Genomic DNA, 16,500 nt, shown 5'->3' with positions numbered 1-16,500 from the left:
AAATGCTGAAACTTTATAGAAAACTTTTAGTTCATATGGAAAAATGAATAAATGCACATCCACTTATTTTGGCATATAAATTGGAACAACCCTTATGATGTGCTTTCACCTCAACCCACAGCTCTAGACGGACTCATTTCATCATAAATAATAGACAATTTCTCTTCAAACTTATACTCGTAATGTTGATTTAGCAAAATAAATTATTAATGTGTATTTTTGTTTTAAACAGAGCAAAGCAACGGAAATGGAAAGATAATTTATCTTGTGAATTTTTGATTAAACAAACAGATGTTGAATGAGAAAAAAATCTTCTGTAGAAATTATAATTGAAAATAGGTTTAAGATGAGAAAAAGCTTAAAATAACATGAAGATGCTAAAGGAAAAGTATGCAAGAGTTATCACTAACATATCTGTGGACCTCTTATCTCGATTTTCCCCAATTTTTATGGTCAATATAACAACATAAATGCGAATATTTTTATTTAATCGGGGTAAGCCTATAACTTCTCGATCCAAAGATATGACACAGATAAAATTATTTCGAAATTTGGAATGTTAAATGTGTTTTTTGCTCTCCTGTAAAATTCACTTTTTCCAAGTAAGTGGTTTTGTTAAAAGTCCACAAATATATTAAATCCAATTTCATTGCGATAATGATATTTGTAAGACTAATATGGTTTATTGATCTAAGTGAACGTGATATCATATTACATGACTCACTGTTCTTTAGAAAGTTTGGTAGAAAGTTATTTCTGTTTCAGTGAATCAAACAAAGTGAATCAATTTTACAATGAGATGTTAAATATTTCCTCCTTTTGAAAAAGACAGGATGTTCTATATACATACTTATGTAATTTTTTAAGATCTGAAAAAAAAGAAGAAATATTATAGCTTTATAATTTTAACAATCACGAAGTGTCCCACTTTGCAAGCATCTGATCCAAACTCAGAACCTTAATTCGACAACACTCTCTTTACACATGAGAAATTTCATTAGAATCGGCTGATTTTAGGTTTTTGATACCAATATCGATATTTCTTCAGATATATGAGAAATCTGAGATTATTTTAATTGGAATATTATTTAGGTATCTAAGGGCAATTTTATGTTTTATATAGAAAATTTATTTTTGGTGGGAAGTATGAGTTTTCAAAATTTTCCCATTTGGGTTGCACTGTGGTATATAAATTTTTAAAACGATCCTATTTCTTCATTTGAGTTCCGATTTAAAAAAAAATTTCGTATATAGAATCTCCTCATCGAGTATATAGAATCTCCTCATCGAGTCGTAGCAGTAAATTATCTCTTATAGTTTAGGAGATATTCGCATTTGAAAATTAAAATTTTTTAATTTTTACCGTCCTTACTTTAGTTTTTTTGATAATAGCGGGTCCAAATATTCGCTTAACAACAAGTTTATATATCAAGCAGTGAAAGAATTATGTAAAAATCATGACTGAGTCCAAAGTTATAGGCATTTTAATTTAAAAAATTAGAAAAGACGATTTTTTGTCATTTTTTTGGGAAAAAGTATCTTTTTCTTTTTAAGTTATCTAAAAAGTTTCTAAGAAGATGTATATAGAATTTATACTTTTTGGAAAGCTGACTTTACATAAAATACGATAAATGAAACAAAACCTAAAAATTTTTGATACCGAGGGGACCAGGTCCATCCAAAAAAAAACCCTATTTTTTATGGAAAATTCAATTTTGAGCAAAAATTCTCAAATCGCATAGTCGATATCAAATTATAGTCACCTGTTTTATATGACCCAATATGTTCTTAATCATTTTGTAACGGGTTTTTTTAAATCGGAACTCAAAAAGAAGAAATAGGATCGTTTTAAAAATTTAACATAGCCGAGGTGTCCTAATTTGAGGACCTCCCGCCGGGCCCCTGGTTGGCCTATAAGGTCCAAATTCAAACCCTAAACTCGACAACACCTCCCCTTTGTGCATACCAAATTTCATCAAAATTGGATTAACCGTTTAGAAGTTACCGAATTATTTCCCTCTTTTTTTTTCCTATACCACTGTGGGTTGTTATTTAGGCCAATTCTAAGGTTTTTATATAAAAATGGATTTTTGGTAGAGAATACGACTGTTTTTTCATAATTTAAGTAACGAAGACTACCCGGTAGGACTATATGCAGGAGTTAAGTTGTCTTGTTGATTCCAACATTCCAATTATTTTATGGTTTTTATACCCTACACCACTTTAGTGGGGAGGTTATATTGGGTTTGTGCTGATGTTTGTAACGCACAATAATATTGGTCGCATACCAATCTTAAAGTATACCAATCGTCTTAGAATCATTTTCTGAGTCGATTTAGCTATGTCCGTCCGTCCGTCTGTCTGTCTGTCCGTCCATGTAAACCTTGTAATTAAACTACAGGTCGCAATTTTCAAGATAATTCAATGAAAATTGAATCGACAAAAAGCTGCAAAACCAATTTCTATACTAGCTTTGATGACCCTCATGAATTGTATAATTATTGGGCCTTATTTGACCATAGCCCCTATGCAAAACCCCCTTCAAAATTTGACTTTAATGTCCACAATTTTATTCAATTCGCCAACTCGCCCGACTATAATTTCTTACTTGTTTTTATTTGTAAAAAATCCTAAAAAACTTTTACATTGGTGATAATAATTTTATGATAAATGTCGGTATGTAACTCTTGATGGTTTTGTATATTTTTTTTTTCAAGTTTATGCAAAAAAAAAAAAACTAATGAACGCCTGAAAGTTTGCTGCAAAATGTTATAATAAAACTAACAATTCTCCTTTACTAAACTTATATAAGTTTGCACACATAATGTTTGTTCATAGAAACTGTACCCAAAAGGTTGAAAATTTACAAAATTCTCTTTTCTAACTCCAACAAAACCTTGTAAAATTATTTAACATTTAAAATTGCCATGAGAATTTTAACATTAGGTTTAGCTAGAATTTATTTATGTAGTATGTTCAATCCCAAATGTATATTAAATAACAATTAGGAGGAATTTTTTTGTTAGATTTTTCATGCAAATGAATAAAAATTTAGTTATTTTACTCTTGCCTACCTTTAAGGCATTTCTAATTTAGTTATTTTATCGTCTAGTTTGTATTTTTTCATTTAATCATATTGTTTGTTCTCAGCTAAATTTTCTGTAATATTATTTTTTTTTAATAAAAGAATAATAATGTCACTTAAGAATTCTTTTATTCTATTTTCTTCTCAACAATGAAATAATTTATTTTTTTTTTTTAATTTTTTTCTACTTTTATGTTTCTGACATTTGCCTAACGAACAGAGCAGAAATACAATTTTATTTCCATCTTTATTTTTGTTTTATTCTAAGAATTGAGAAATCCTGCTGGGTGAAAAATGAAAAATAATCTACAGCAGGTGTTATCCCGTGTATGAAATAATATTAAATTGATGTTACAAATGAAAAATATAAGTATGACGGCATGCTTATGAAAAATATGAAGGTTGCTTATATGTAGTTGTATCAAAGGTGTTAGATATCATCATTACAATTTCGACTTACCTTACCTTTAATGTGGTTTTAGCATTGAGTTACCAGGTGAACAGCAGTTATGGGAAGAAAAAGAAAGAAAAGTTATCATGTTAAAGGAAATATTAAAGCTTTTTGTTAACTATTAAAAATGTATTGTTTTATACCTAAAAGTATGATGTATATATAATTATCAATGAAGCCTAAAACTATGCTTTATATTTCTTTATTTTATTAATATATTGGTTAGATAATGTACTTATCAATTCAATTCGTATCTTAATCGTAAGGAATGATCCGCAATTGAAAAAGTACCACCTTCGTACAATTTCAAATGTTTGTGATACATAAACATAATGGTCATATATACTCATCATAAAGTATACTAATCGGCAGAGAATCATACAGTATATTAAACCGTGGCTGCCCGTCCGTCCTTGTAATCAAACTAGGGGTCGCAAACTATATTCGATGAAATTTGGAGAACCTACAACATTTTGGATGTTGTTGTAACAGCTACGACTATATAATAATCAATCCGGGGGTTCTGTATTGAATCCCAGTCCTATGAACTGTCCTACTTCTATATTCTGGGTTCTTATTAAATTCTAAGACGATCTGGCTATGTCCGTCCGTCGGATAGGGACCACACGGGAGAAGCTAGACAGTTGAAATTTTGCATAAATATTCTCTATTGCTAAGGTTTGCTTGGTATTGAGAATGGGCAATATCGGTCCACGTTTTCGGATAGCCCTCATACAAGTGGACCTCTAAAAAGCAACTTTAACGGGCATAACTATTTTATAAGTACGAGTATAGCGATGAAATTCGTCATAAATAAGTTTCATATAAGCCAAAATCTTTCTACTAAATTTTTTGAGGATCGGCCCATAAATGACCCCATATAAGGACCCTTCTGAAAATTACTATAAAGCTCATTACTGGCTTAAAAATATGAATATAGTGACGAAATTCGACACACATAAGTTTTATGCGAGCCAAAATGTCTCTACCAATTGTAGTGAGGATCGGTCCATAATTGACCCTACCGCCCATACAAGGTCTCCTTCAGAAAATGACTTTAACGAGCATTACTGGTTAAAAATACGAATATAGCAGTAAAATTTGACACAATTAAGTTACTCGCGACCAAAAATCTCTCTAACAACTTTTATGTGGATCGGTCCATAATTGACCCTACCGCCCATACAAGGTCCCCTTTAAAAAATTATTTTAACGCTCATTACTGGTTAAAAAATACGAGTATAGCGATAAAATTTGACACAAATAAGTTCCTCGCGTGACAAAATCTCTCTACCAAATTGTATGTGGATCGGTCCATATTTGACCTTACCCCCCAATTACTTTAACGCTAATTACTGGCATAAAATGCGAGTACAGCGATGATATTCAATGTAAACAAGTTTTATATGAAGCAAAATCGGTCTACAAAGAGTTATGATAGGTCAATAATTGACCGTACTCCTCATATAAGGTTCTCTTCAGAAAATTTGATGAGAAGGATTCAGAAAAGGTTCCCTTCAGGAAAGAGTTTTGGTTATTAAAATACGAGTTTTCCTTATTTAAAAATGCGAGCGATGAAATTTGACATAAACATGTTCTATACAAAACAAAATCTATGTACAAAATTTTATGAGTATCGGTTCATAATTGAATCATATAAGGTCCTTATATGATTCAATTATGAATTATGAAATTTTTTTTTTATTTAATTTTCTTTTGAGTATATTTAATCAAAATTTGTTAGTAGAGCACTATTATCAACTAATGACATCATCGAATCAATTAAAATAATTACATTTTCTTAAGTACATAACAATGACCTCAAAAATCAAATGTTTTCAACTGTGACAACCGAGTAACACGTGAACCCAACACAAGATACACGTGAATAAAAAATGCTTTATGCTCTTTGTAAAAGTAGAAAGAAAGATTTTTAGGAAATCCGATAAGTAAAATAATTTTATTCAATACGTCATAACGGAAATGAGCGTGAATTGTATGTATGAGTTAGTGTGTATTCTACACCTACTTTTACATATATATATGTATATGAAGGGATAAATCTGATGTAAAGACGCCTTTTTAAAGGCCGCCTTACAATGTCGTTTCTATTTTAAAAGTTGTATTATTTGGGCTAAGGCCTTGACTAATCGTTGTTAAAGGAGGACCATTAACAAGTAGCGAATAGTCAAGGCCTTATTTAATATATTAGAAGAACATCTCTAGATTAATATCTCAATAGTCAATATATTGAGAGGAAAAAATTCCTAGAGAAACAAGGGTCCAAACGATATAGAGAAAATATCGAAATGTGTTTTCTAAAGGAATATTTATTAGATTACGTATGCGGTCATATGGCCCATAACCAAATTAGTTGTTAAATAATTGTTTCATTTATATTAAGCAAATTTAAAAATTTATATGCAAAAATTTTTCGGAATTTTAAAAAGCGATTTTTAAAAGGCCTGTAGTATTCAAGTCCTAGCTGTGTTTTTAATTGTATACAAAGTTGTAGGTTTGTTACAAGTACAACAAATATGATTATAATTACTATTTGTTGAGTATTCGTACGTTTGTATGTATAAATAAATGAATAAAAATAAATTCTAAACAAATTATTTTATAACAATATTGGTAGAGGAATAAAAAAAAGTGAACTTCTAAAGGAAAACACTCGAGTTGCACGCAACATAACAACAGCAAGCAACCTTTAGAAAAAAACTGAATAAAAACAAAAAAATCAAATTTACTTCAGCCAGTAAGACCCAAACATGTCAAGGGAAAGTGAATGAAAAAATATATTTTTTTTTATCAAAACTTTTTAATACTTATTCATCTTTAAATTGGAAAAGTATTAAAAAAAACAACTTTTTAAACTGACATCATTTATTTTAAAACTTTCAAACAGATAAAAATTTTTCACAAAAAAACACTTGCCCTTAATAAAAACCGTTTAAGAAACACTTCTCGTTAAGCTTAAATTTAGTATAATTTTTTCGGTGTGTATGTATGTTTTTGTTTGCACCGTGTATTGTATACAACAATATTGTGTCATTAAATTTTCATGACCATGTTGACTGAGTGCTACTTCAACATCTATGAAAGGTAGTAGAACAAGTAGACGTTGTAATAATGAAAAAAAAAATCATTCAAAGAAAACAAAAAAATACAAAAACGTCCTTTTATACATATTTTGGGGGTAGTAAAATATTGTGTTATGAATGTGTTACTACCACTCGACCCCAACAGAAGCAACAACAACATGCAACAATACTTGAGTCAATTATTATTTTGTATGAATATATTTTCCTCTTTTTCGTTGTATTTTCTTCCTTTAGTGACTAAATGAATAGATGGTTGAATGAAAAAATAATATATTTTTGGGTTACCTTTTTGGTTTGATTTAGAATTTGAGGTTGTAAGGTAGTTTTTTGGAATGAAAATTTTTCAGCTTTTTGTTTAAGTTCGTTTTTTATAATTATTTTATACAGGGTTGTTTTACTGTAACCTGGTCTTTAGAATTTTATAAAAAAAATCTATATTTTTAGTTAAAATACACATGCAAAGCTTTCACACTTACACTCACTCACTCATATACGCATAAAAGTCAAGTAGAAAAACGTGCTCAAAAATTCATTAGAGAAAAATATAATAATTAATACTAAACGTTTAAATATTCAAAATTTCATGAATTTTGGGGAATAATTGGGGGGGGGGGGAACAATAATGTAAATATTAAAGCTGTTGTGGAATTGTTATACTGTGAATTAATTTTTATGTCAAGAAATTTCTATAGACCAATTGTTATAAAAGAAATTTCTTTAGACAAATTGTTATATGTAGAATTGTCTAATAATAGTTCTATGGCAAATTTTCTGCAGACTTTTTTCCGTAAAAACTTTTGAAACCAATTCGACTGATTTTAATATATTTTAGTTGATGAAACTAAAACTAATATCTGGTTTTCTCTATCACCCACAATTTTCTCGGTATGTGGTATTGAATATTTAGTTTATATATAATGGATATATTTATAAAAATATATTTACGTTTATGGGTTGATTTAAATTTTAATTTAAATGCAGATCTATCTAATTATATATTTTTCCTAAGATTCATTTAAATCTCTTGAAAACACTACTATGGTTTTAAGCCGATTTCCCAATATTGCATAGCTTGAGTTTGACCTTCACAGTTAATGGGTTAACATTATAAAACTTCAGTTGTATGTTTCCTATTATCTGGAACTTTATATTCTGAAAATCTTTTATATAAAATACATAACGGTAAGCAATTAAGGTTCATTTTCAAAAATATTACCAAAAAATAGTTTTCTTCGAAATCCCTAAAATTCAAATCGCAGGTACCGCTAATCTGTGAGAGGTATCGACCTGATTTCTGTATTATTTAATTTCTTTCTTTATTGTCCATAAGTCATATGGAGGGATTCTTAAAATTTTAAAATTTGTTTAACAAAATTCTAAAAGTTTGAAACTGTTTTACGCTATCTAATGAAGATAAAAACTCACATTTAAGTTAATACGACAATATTTAACGTAATGACATGATTTCATTAGAATGTTTCCCAAAATTTGTTAATTTGTTTAAATATTTCTCATTTCAGTGTTTTTTGACACTAAATGATCAGATGGATTTGTAATAACTTTTACAATTTTTGATCGATTTTTGTATTTTATATCTTATTGAAACGATAATTAAATATATATTCCAATTATTTGCTGCTAAAATTAAGAATAATTTATTGCCAAAATTTTTGTAAAAATCTTTTTCCCCTTCAGAGCCTTGGTGTCACCAGTTAACGTGGTCATATAGTGCAAAATTTTTCCAGAATGCATTTCTATAACTCTAAGTAGAAGTCTAGAGACAAAGACGGCCACAATTCACAACATCTGTGAAATTACAGAATTTTATATTTGGGACTCAATTAACTCAAAGATGAAAATGTGGAAAATTGGTAGGTGATAAGACTTTTTTATTTCCATAATTCCGCACATTAGATAACACTGGAATTAGTGAAAATTATTTAAAAAGTTTTTTCATCGTTGACCTGTGTTATTAAAAAGAAAATTAAATGTTGATGTTCGGTGCTGTTGTCGACACAACAGAAATGTGTTGGTATCAAGTGTATATGATTCGAGAGGGATATGTGTGTATGAGGGCCTAAACCATCTATATACCTAGGGTGAGTGTGTCGTATGAATGAGAAGGGTGCTGAGTTGAATAGTGATGTATGTAATATATATTATACAAGTGATATCATTGAATTTTCCTTCCTTATCCAGGTATATTCAGGGTTTACTCTGTTCAAACCAGATTTACCGTAGTATGTACTCTGTGAGTAAGAACAAGTCCTAGGTTGATTTGATAGATTCCTATTTCGGTCTGACGATTACGTCTTTAAGTGCTGTTGCCGAATCAACAGAGGCCATATCATCTGTGTGGTTGTAAACGGAAGTGATGTTTTTGCATCTAGGAAGTTAAGCAACGAGGCAGCAATGGTCAGAGACTAGATAGTTCGAGTACTTGAGCATAGTGCTAGTACATGGATCGGCAGATCATGTTCAAAAATTGCCACCGGTGTGAAATAAGCACAAAGGAGCGGTATTGAGTCGTTCAATAAGCTCACTCTGTGAGGTTGTAAAAGTACCACCGTGAAAGTAAAGCACTTCGTTTTCTAGTCTGTCCGTCCATGTAAATCTTATGATCAAACTACAGATCGCCATTGTGAAGATAATTCAATGAAATTTTCTACATAATTGTATCAGTGGGGGGATCTATTGAAAATGGTTTAAATTGAACCATTATTTCGCATAGCCTCCATATAACTGAACCGGCGGAATAGGGTTTTTGAGCTCATAATTTAATTTAATATATACACTTGTATCTCGACAAAAAGCAGCACAACTAAGTTTTTTACTATCCTTGATGTTGCTGCCGAATTTTGTAATGATTGGGCTTGTTTTCGATGTAACCTCCAGACAAAGCCCCCTAATAGCGTCCAATGTATTTCCCAGAGCCGAGAAATGCTAAAATGTAAAATATATCATTGTTGGGAATTTCGCTCCAAGTTTTGTTAATCGCACGTTTCTCTTTTATATTTTTTGTTATTTCCGTTTCAGTTTTGGAATTGTAGAACTTGTGGCATAGTCCCTTGATATGGTATTATCGAAATTTAGCTTTCTGATATCTGTTAAATAAATGCATTTAATTCTACTTTTGAAAAAGGTTTTTTATTAATTTTAAAAAAAGATCAAAATTCTATGCACTATTTACACTAATTAGTTATCAGTTTTCAATTGAAAGGAAATGAATACCTTTAGATACAGTAATAATAGTATATATTCCTTTTTAGTTTAAACGATATTTTTTTACCTTTAAAACATCTGCAATAATTCCCACTAACTTTATATACATACATACGAATATGAATCTATGTTTTTCGTTCGTTATATTCTTTTATATCTGTTCAACTTTAACCTAAACAATCTATATCTGTTTTCAACATCAAAGTGTATCATATTTAAAGGATTTGTATAGAAAACAAAGTAAAGGGAATAAAAGAAACAGAATAACGCCCTCGTTATACAAAAAAAAAAGGAAATATGTATGTATTTGCGTGTTTTTGAAAAGTAAATATTATTTTATAGAAACGCACCCAGGTTTATAAACCTAGGCAAACATACAACTTTCTTTAAACTTAAAGCAACTTTAAGTTTTATTTTCAGGACGAAGTTAATAAAGCAAAGTACTAAGAGTAGAATATGAAATAAATTTAAAGTTAAGGAGAACAATGTTTACAGTTGCTGGCAAAAGTTTTCATACTACTCGGAAAAAAAACTTGCAAGAAATAAATTTTTTAATTTTTTATCTGGGCCGATTTTGAAAAGATTCTTAAACGAATTTGAATTTTTAACATTCAACTCAGAAAAATTTAAAAAAAAATATTTGAAAACCGACCTCTGTTTCAAAGGTCAAATGATGTATTTTAAGGTTACATCGTTAAAACGACTCTGAAGCTGATTCTGATCTGACTAGAGTATATCTACTATAGGGTTGCCCCCTATAGTTCATTTCGAACAAGACCTACAGAAACTAAAGTCTGCTTTTGGGAGCTTTTTAGTTTGAAATTTGAATAATTATATCAATCCTCAAGAAATAAAGAAATTCGTTAAATAAAAGGTGTCCTAAGACAGGTCGCTGTTATTTAAATTTACATTAAGAATTAAAGTAAAACTATTTAAAAAAAAATTAATAAATAAAAAAATTAATAATAAAACAAATTTTCTTAAAAACTTATAAAACTATAATTTGTTTTATGATTGAAATGTCTGTTAAACAGTGGAATGTAGATATCAAAATGAGTTTTAAAATCTAAAAATAAACAAAATCAACAAAAAAATAAACTTTAAAATCATAAAACATTTGTTGGAAAATCAATAAATAAATTCAAAATGCAATTTAAATAATATGAAGAAAAACTTTAATATGAACAATTAAAAAAAAAATTAAAAATAATATAAATTTTTAAAAATAATTAACTATAAATTAAATAATTAAAGAAAAGCTACTACACCTTTCGCTGCACAGAAACAACATTTCAATCATAAATAAAATTTAACTTAAATTTAAACAAAAAAATAAATACTTCATAAAAAACTATAAAATATGCTTAAAAAAATTAAAAATGTAACAAATAAAGAATTAGCAACAGAAATTTTAAATTAAAAAAAAATAAAATTTTAATTATGCAAAAAAAAAAATAATAATGAAATATTGTTTCTGTGTCGTTAAAGGTTGTGGCCTGTATTAAATGAAAACTGATTTACACCAGCCAAGAGCTAAACAGCAGAACAACAACAACAACAAAACCAAAACTCTCAACACAAAATGTGCCTGAAACCTAAATAAAAGTTAAAAAAAAACAAACCAACAAACGAGTTATACAACAAACATGAATCATCTTGAGGATAAATTAGAAAACTTAAGAAAAGGATAGTACAGTTACAGTTAAAAATATAGTCCTAGCAAGCAGAGCGGCAAGAAGAGAAAAAGAAGAACTACAAACAGTTCAGACGACAACAAAGTACAAAAGAAACGTAATTCAACAAGAAAACTTATAAAACAAACGATTTAGCCGTTAAGTTTAACAAGATACAAAATTTAATTTCCCCCTCCCCTCTACGTAAATTCTTTTTTTTTCTAATTTTAACTTTTAAAGAAATAAAAAGAAAAGGATATCAACATGTCGTCGTTTACCATACCCGTTATCAATTTAGAGGTACGTGAGGTTAAGGATATAGTATGGGAGAAAATTCAGGAGCCTGTCAACCAAAGACGTTTAGTCTTGGTTATAGTTTCTATAGCCCTACTGTTGGACAACATGTTGTATATGGTGATAGTGCCAATTATACCCGACTATTTGCGAGAAATTGGAGGTTTCGAAGCACCCGATGCCACTATGGCACCTCTGCTTAGAGATAATGTGACGGGTAAGATAATACCTGTTCATCATGACCATCATGGTCAAGATTCGGCTACCGGTATATTGTTTGCCTCAAAAGCCATTGTTCAATTAATGGTGAATCCATTTTCGGGCGGTCTGATCGATAAGATCGGCTACGATATACCCATGATGATTGGCCTAACAATTATGTTCTTTTCCACGGCGGTATTTGCCTGTGGTAGTAGCTATAGTGTGCTTTTCTTTGCCCGATCTTTGCAAGGTGCTGGTTCAGCATTCGCCGATACTTCGGGTTTGGCCATGATAGCCGATCGTTTTACGGAGGAAAATGAACGTTCTCAAGCTTTGGGCATTGCCTTGGCCTTTATCAGTTTCGGTTGTCTAGTAGCTCCGCCTTTCGGCGGTGCTCTTTATCAATTTGCGGGCAAAGAAGTGCCATTTTTGATATTGGCCTTGGTGTGCCTCATCGATGGTCTTATGCTGCTGTTAGTTATGAAACCATTCAAGGAGCAACTGCAGCAAAGTAGAGAAGTCAAACAAGAGATTATACCCATTTGGCGTTTGCTTATGGATCCTTATATAGCTGTGTGCGCCGGCGCCTTAACTATGTCAAATGTGGCTTTAGCTTTTCTAGAACCAACTATATCCCTGTGGATGGAAGACAATCTGACCACAGATAATTGGAAAATTGGTATGGTATGGCTACCGGCTTTCTTCCCTCACGTCTTGGGTGTGGTGATTACGGTCAAAATGGCTAAAAAGTATCCCCAGCATCAGTGGCTAATGGCAGCTGGAGGTTTAGCGTTGGAAGGTCTCTCCTGTTTCATTATACCATTCTCGACCTCCTACCAAATGTTAATGATTCCTATATGCATTATATGTTTCGGCATTGCCTTGATAGATACTGCCCTCTTGCCTACACTCGGGTACTTGGTGGACGTGCGTTATGTATCCGTGTACGGCAGTATATACGCCATCGCTGATATCTCCTATTCAATAGCCTATGCAGTGGGACCCATTATAGCGGGTGGAGTAGTAGAAGCCATTGGCTTTACTGCTCTCAATTTCCTTATAGCGTTTTCAAACCTTCTGTATGTTCCGCTACTAAGGAAATTGCGCAATATCTACGACTTTAAGCCATTTGAAAACGAGGCCAATATCCTTATGCAAGATCCCCCCAATAAGGAATATCAAACCTACGTTATGCACGATCAAAAGCCTATCGATGGCGAATTCAAAAATCACCTCGAATACGGCCAGCAATATCAACAGGATCAGCAAGAAACAAATCTAGACGATCAAACCTCCAGCTCTTATGATTATCAAGCGCAGCAGGGCTATCAACAGGATGCCCAATACGAACAGCAGCATCAGCAATATCAACCGGGCTACCAGGAGCAAGGCGGTGGTGGCATGTATCAACAGCAGCCCTCAGAAACACGACATCTTCCTCAGCAGCGTATAGCGAATCCCTTTCAACAGCAACAACAGCAATCGGATGCCGCCAGATCATCTGCAACAGGTCCTGCTGGTCCAGCAAATCCATTTAGACAAGGATTTTAAACTGTTGTCTTATACAAAATTAGTGGTAATTTATGTTTGTTTTTATATTTTTGATCGTTTAGTCTATAAGTTTCGTTAAGTTTACTACTTTTGATGTTTAACAATTTATTTTTGAGAATAAGTATCTAATTTATTTCCTTTAGTTTCTGTAGTAAATTAAAAAAAATTAAAGTGGTTCTATTACACTATAACCCTAGTTATCTTGAAATTATATATATATAAAAAATATATTCCAAAAACAAAAACTATAAAAAAATTTCTCATGTGTAGTTAAGCAAGAAATTTATGAAATTTTTTCAAAGAAAAATTCTATTTAACACACACACACACTTTTTATAAAAAAAATTATATATCTGTATTATACACGGAATTTTGTTTTTTATATAATATACAAATTAATTAATTAAAAAAGTAATGTATTTTATCATATTAAGTATAAATTAATATTAAATATATAGGAAAACTAAATATCACATCATAATCATTTATAAACCGAACGTAAATACTTAAATGCAAAAATTAGATGCAAATGAAGGAGTAGAAAAACATTAAATATCATTAATGTATATCAATGGAAAGCTTATGTGGCACACATTATTTTAAGTATAAACATATATAATGATTAGGAAAACTTATATTCATAGATTATCCTAGAAAAAACAAACTAATTAAACAAATTAGAATATTTTAAAGTTTTTTTTTTATATAATTTAAAATATAATTAGTTACGGTTCAATTATCAGAGACTTCTTAAAGGGCGGATTTTACCATATATTATTAAGCATTATTTATACATAGTTATTAAAAGCTCATATGATCTCAAGAGCTTTCAAAATTTCAAAAGTTTATATCAGCTATAACTAGTATTACATAATGAGATCAGCAAGTTCTAAAAAGTTTCAGACATAATTAAACATTAAAGCTTTTTGACACCCCCTTAAAGATTCTTCTGATAATTATATCTGCCCGTGAATAAAATTCTAGCCATATTAACTATTATATGTTAAAAAAAAACTACAAAAAAGTTATAATTTTTTATATTATAATTATTTTATAATTATTATTAACAAATTGTGTATATTTTCAAAATGGAATCAGTAACAGAATCTCCAATTTATAATGAAATCATAACAAAAAATGAAGACAAGCTAAATAACCAAAGAATATTAGAATTATAAGACCAAAATATATCATAACATATCAGTTATAGTTTGTAAGTATTAACGATTAAGCTAAAACGATGATCAATCGAATCTTTAGGAATTTATCTCAAAATAAAAACTTCAACATCCATATCGTAAACATATCAAATAAAGCACAAACACAAATTTTACAACATTCGGATGTTGAAGTTTTTACAAATATCTAATCAAGATGATGCAGATATAAACGAATAAAGATTGTAAAAAGACAAATTTTAGAATAGAAAATTTTGAGTTGAAATTACAATTATATTTTTAAGTTGACTGCATGGGAGAAGAGTTGCAGGTTTAGCTGAATAAGTTACGGAAACCAGCATTGAAAACTGCTTTAAAACTCTCAGATCGGTTTTGATATACCCATAAGGATTTTTCTAACGGCATTATTTACATGATTTTTTAGCTGTTGTGTGCTTTTCTAAAGCAATATTAGCGTGGTATAAGTTGAGCTTTTGACTATATCACCGACCACTTTATGGAGAGAAAATGTAAACTTTTGTTTCTAGCTACTAAAAGTTTTTAGAGGCTAAGTTACTAGAAAGCTTTTCAAAACAGGAAAACAAGTTTTTAAATCCAAGTAAAGATGTTTTTTATACGATTGAAAAAGCTTTTATCACTTAAATGCCAATTAAACATTTATAGCTTTTAATGAGAAATAATTTACTTTTATTTTTAAAGCTTTAAGCTAAGTTACTACAAAGCTATTTAAAATAGGGAAACACGTTTTTAAATCCATGTAAAGATGTTTTCTAAACGATTGAAAAGCTTTTAACATCAAAATCACAAATAAAAGTTAAAAGCTCTAAATGAGAAATAATTTTATTTTATTTGAAAAGCTGTGTTTAAGATATTAATCAAATTAGATATTTAAAATAAAGTTTATTAAGAAAAGCTTTACAAACCATTCACTACTTATTAAAAACCTTTTTGGACATAATTTATTTTTAGATTTGGAGAAACTTATATTATATACAATTTAATTGTGAAGCTTTCTCTAGACTCAAAAGTTTCATTCTTTTTTTTTTGAAAAGCTTTAAATCATAAATCGTTACAAAATTCTATTAAAATTTATAAAAAAAAAACTTTTGAAAGCTTTGCAACAAATTTTATTTAAATTATTTGGTTTTAGAAAGCTTTGTGTTGATTTATAAAAGTCTCCGCTTTACAAGAGATTATAAAGGTGTTTTTAAAAGTTCAATAATTTCGAAAGCTTATATAAAAACTGCACAATTTCGGTAGTTAATAATGAAAGCTTTTTGTTTTTTTAAAGTTTACAAAAAAGCTTTTTGATTTTAAAAGCTTAGAAAAGCATTTTGATTTTAAAAGCTTTTTAATATTAAAAAAGCTATTTATATATACACCCATATTGGTAGTTTTTAGATAAATAATTGCAATTTAAAAGATTTTAATACTTTTGAAAATCAACAGCATTTTATCTAATGAAATAAAATTAACCTTTAAATAAGTTTAAGTTTTGAAAGCTTTTCAACAAATTATACTTTAGATTAATTGGCTTTGGAAAGCTTTGTGTTGATTTATAAAAGTGTTTTTAAAAGTTCAAAAATTTCGAAAGATTATATAAAAATTTCAATAATGAATGCTTCTTGATTTTTAAAGTTTACAAAAAAGCTTTTTGATTTTAAAAGCTTAAAAAAGCATTTTGATTTTAAAATCTTAAAAAAGCATTTTGGTTTTAAATGCTTTTTAATATTAAAAAAAA

At 29.5% G+C, this 16,500-nt stretch overlaps 2 protein-coding genes across 2 annotated transcripts in view; both read left to right on the top strand.

Annotated features, from left to right (window-relative positions):
* LOC119602904 (vesicular acetylcholine transporter) overlaps window positions 1-16,140 on the top strand; it is a 29,697-nt gene extending 13,557 nt beyond the window's left edge. The window contains exon 2 of the mRNA XM_037954703.1: window positions 11,351-16,140. Coding sequence (XP_037810631.1) covers window positions 11,800-13,581 — 1,782 coding nt within the window. The 5' untranslated portion in view covers window positions 11,351-11,799 and the 3' untranslated portion in view covers window positions 13,582-16,140. The remainder of the gene's footprint in view (window positions 1-11,350) is intronic.
* Window positions 1-16,500, top strand: part of LOC119602903 (choline O-acetyltransferase) — an 84,461-nt gene that overhangs the window by 14,046 nt on the left and 53,915 nt on the right. The gene's annotated exons all lie outside the window — the stretch shown is intronic.

Source organism: Lucilia sericata, unplaced genomic scaffold (assembly GCF_015586225.1).
Source record: "Lucilia sericata isolate MDLA Ls3-8-SP2 unplaced genomic scaffold, ASM1558622v1 Contig000264F_arrow, whole genome shotgun sequence".
NCBI classification, from domain to species: domain Eukaryota; kingdom Metazoa; phylum Arthropoda; class Insecta; order Diptera; family Calliphoridae; genus Lucilia; species Lucilia sericata.
The sequence above is the reverse complement of the archived record's forward strand: the minus strand, read 5'-3'. Positions and strand labels throughout refer to the sequence as shown.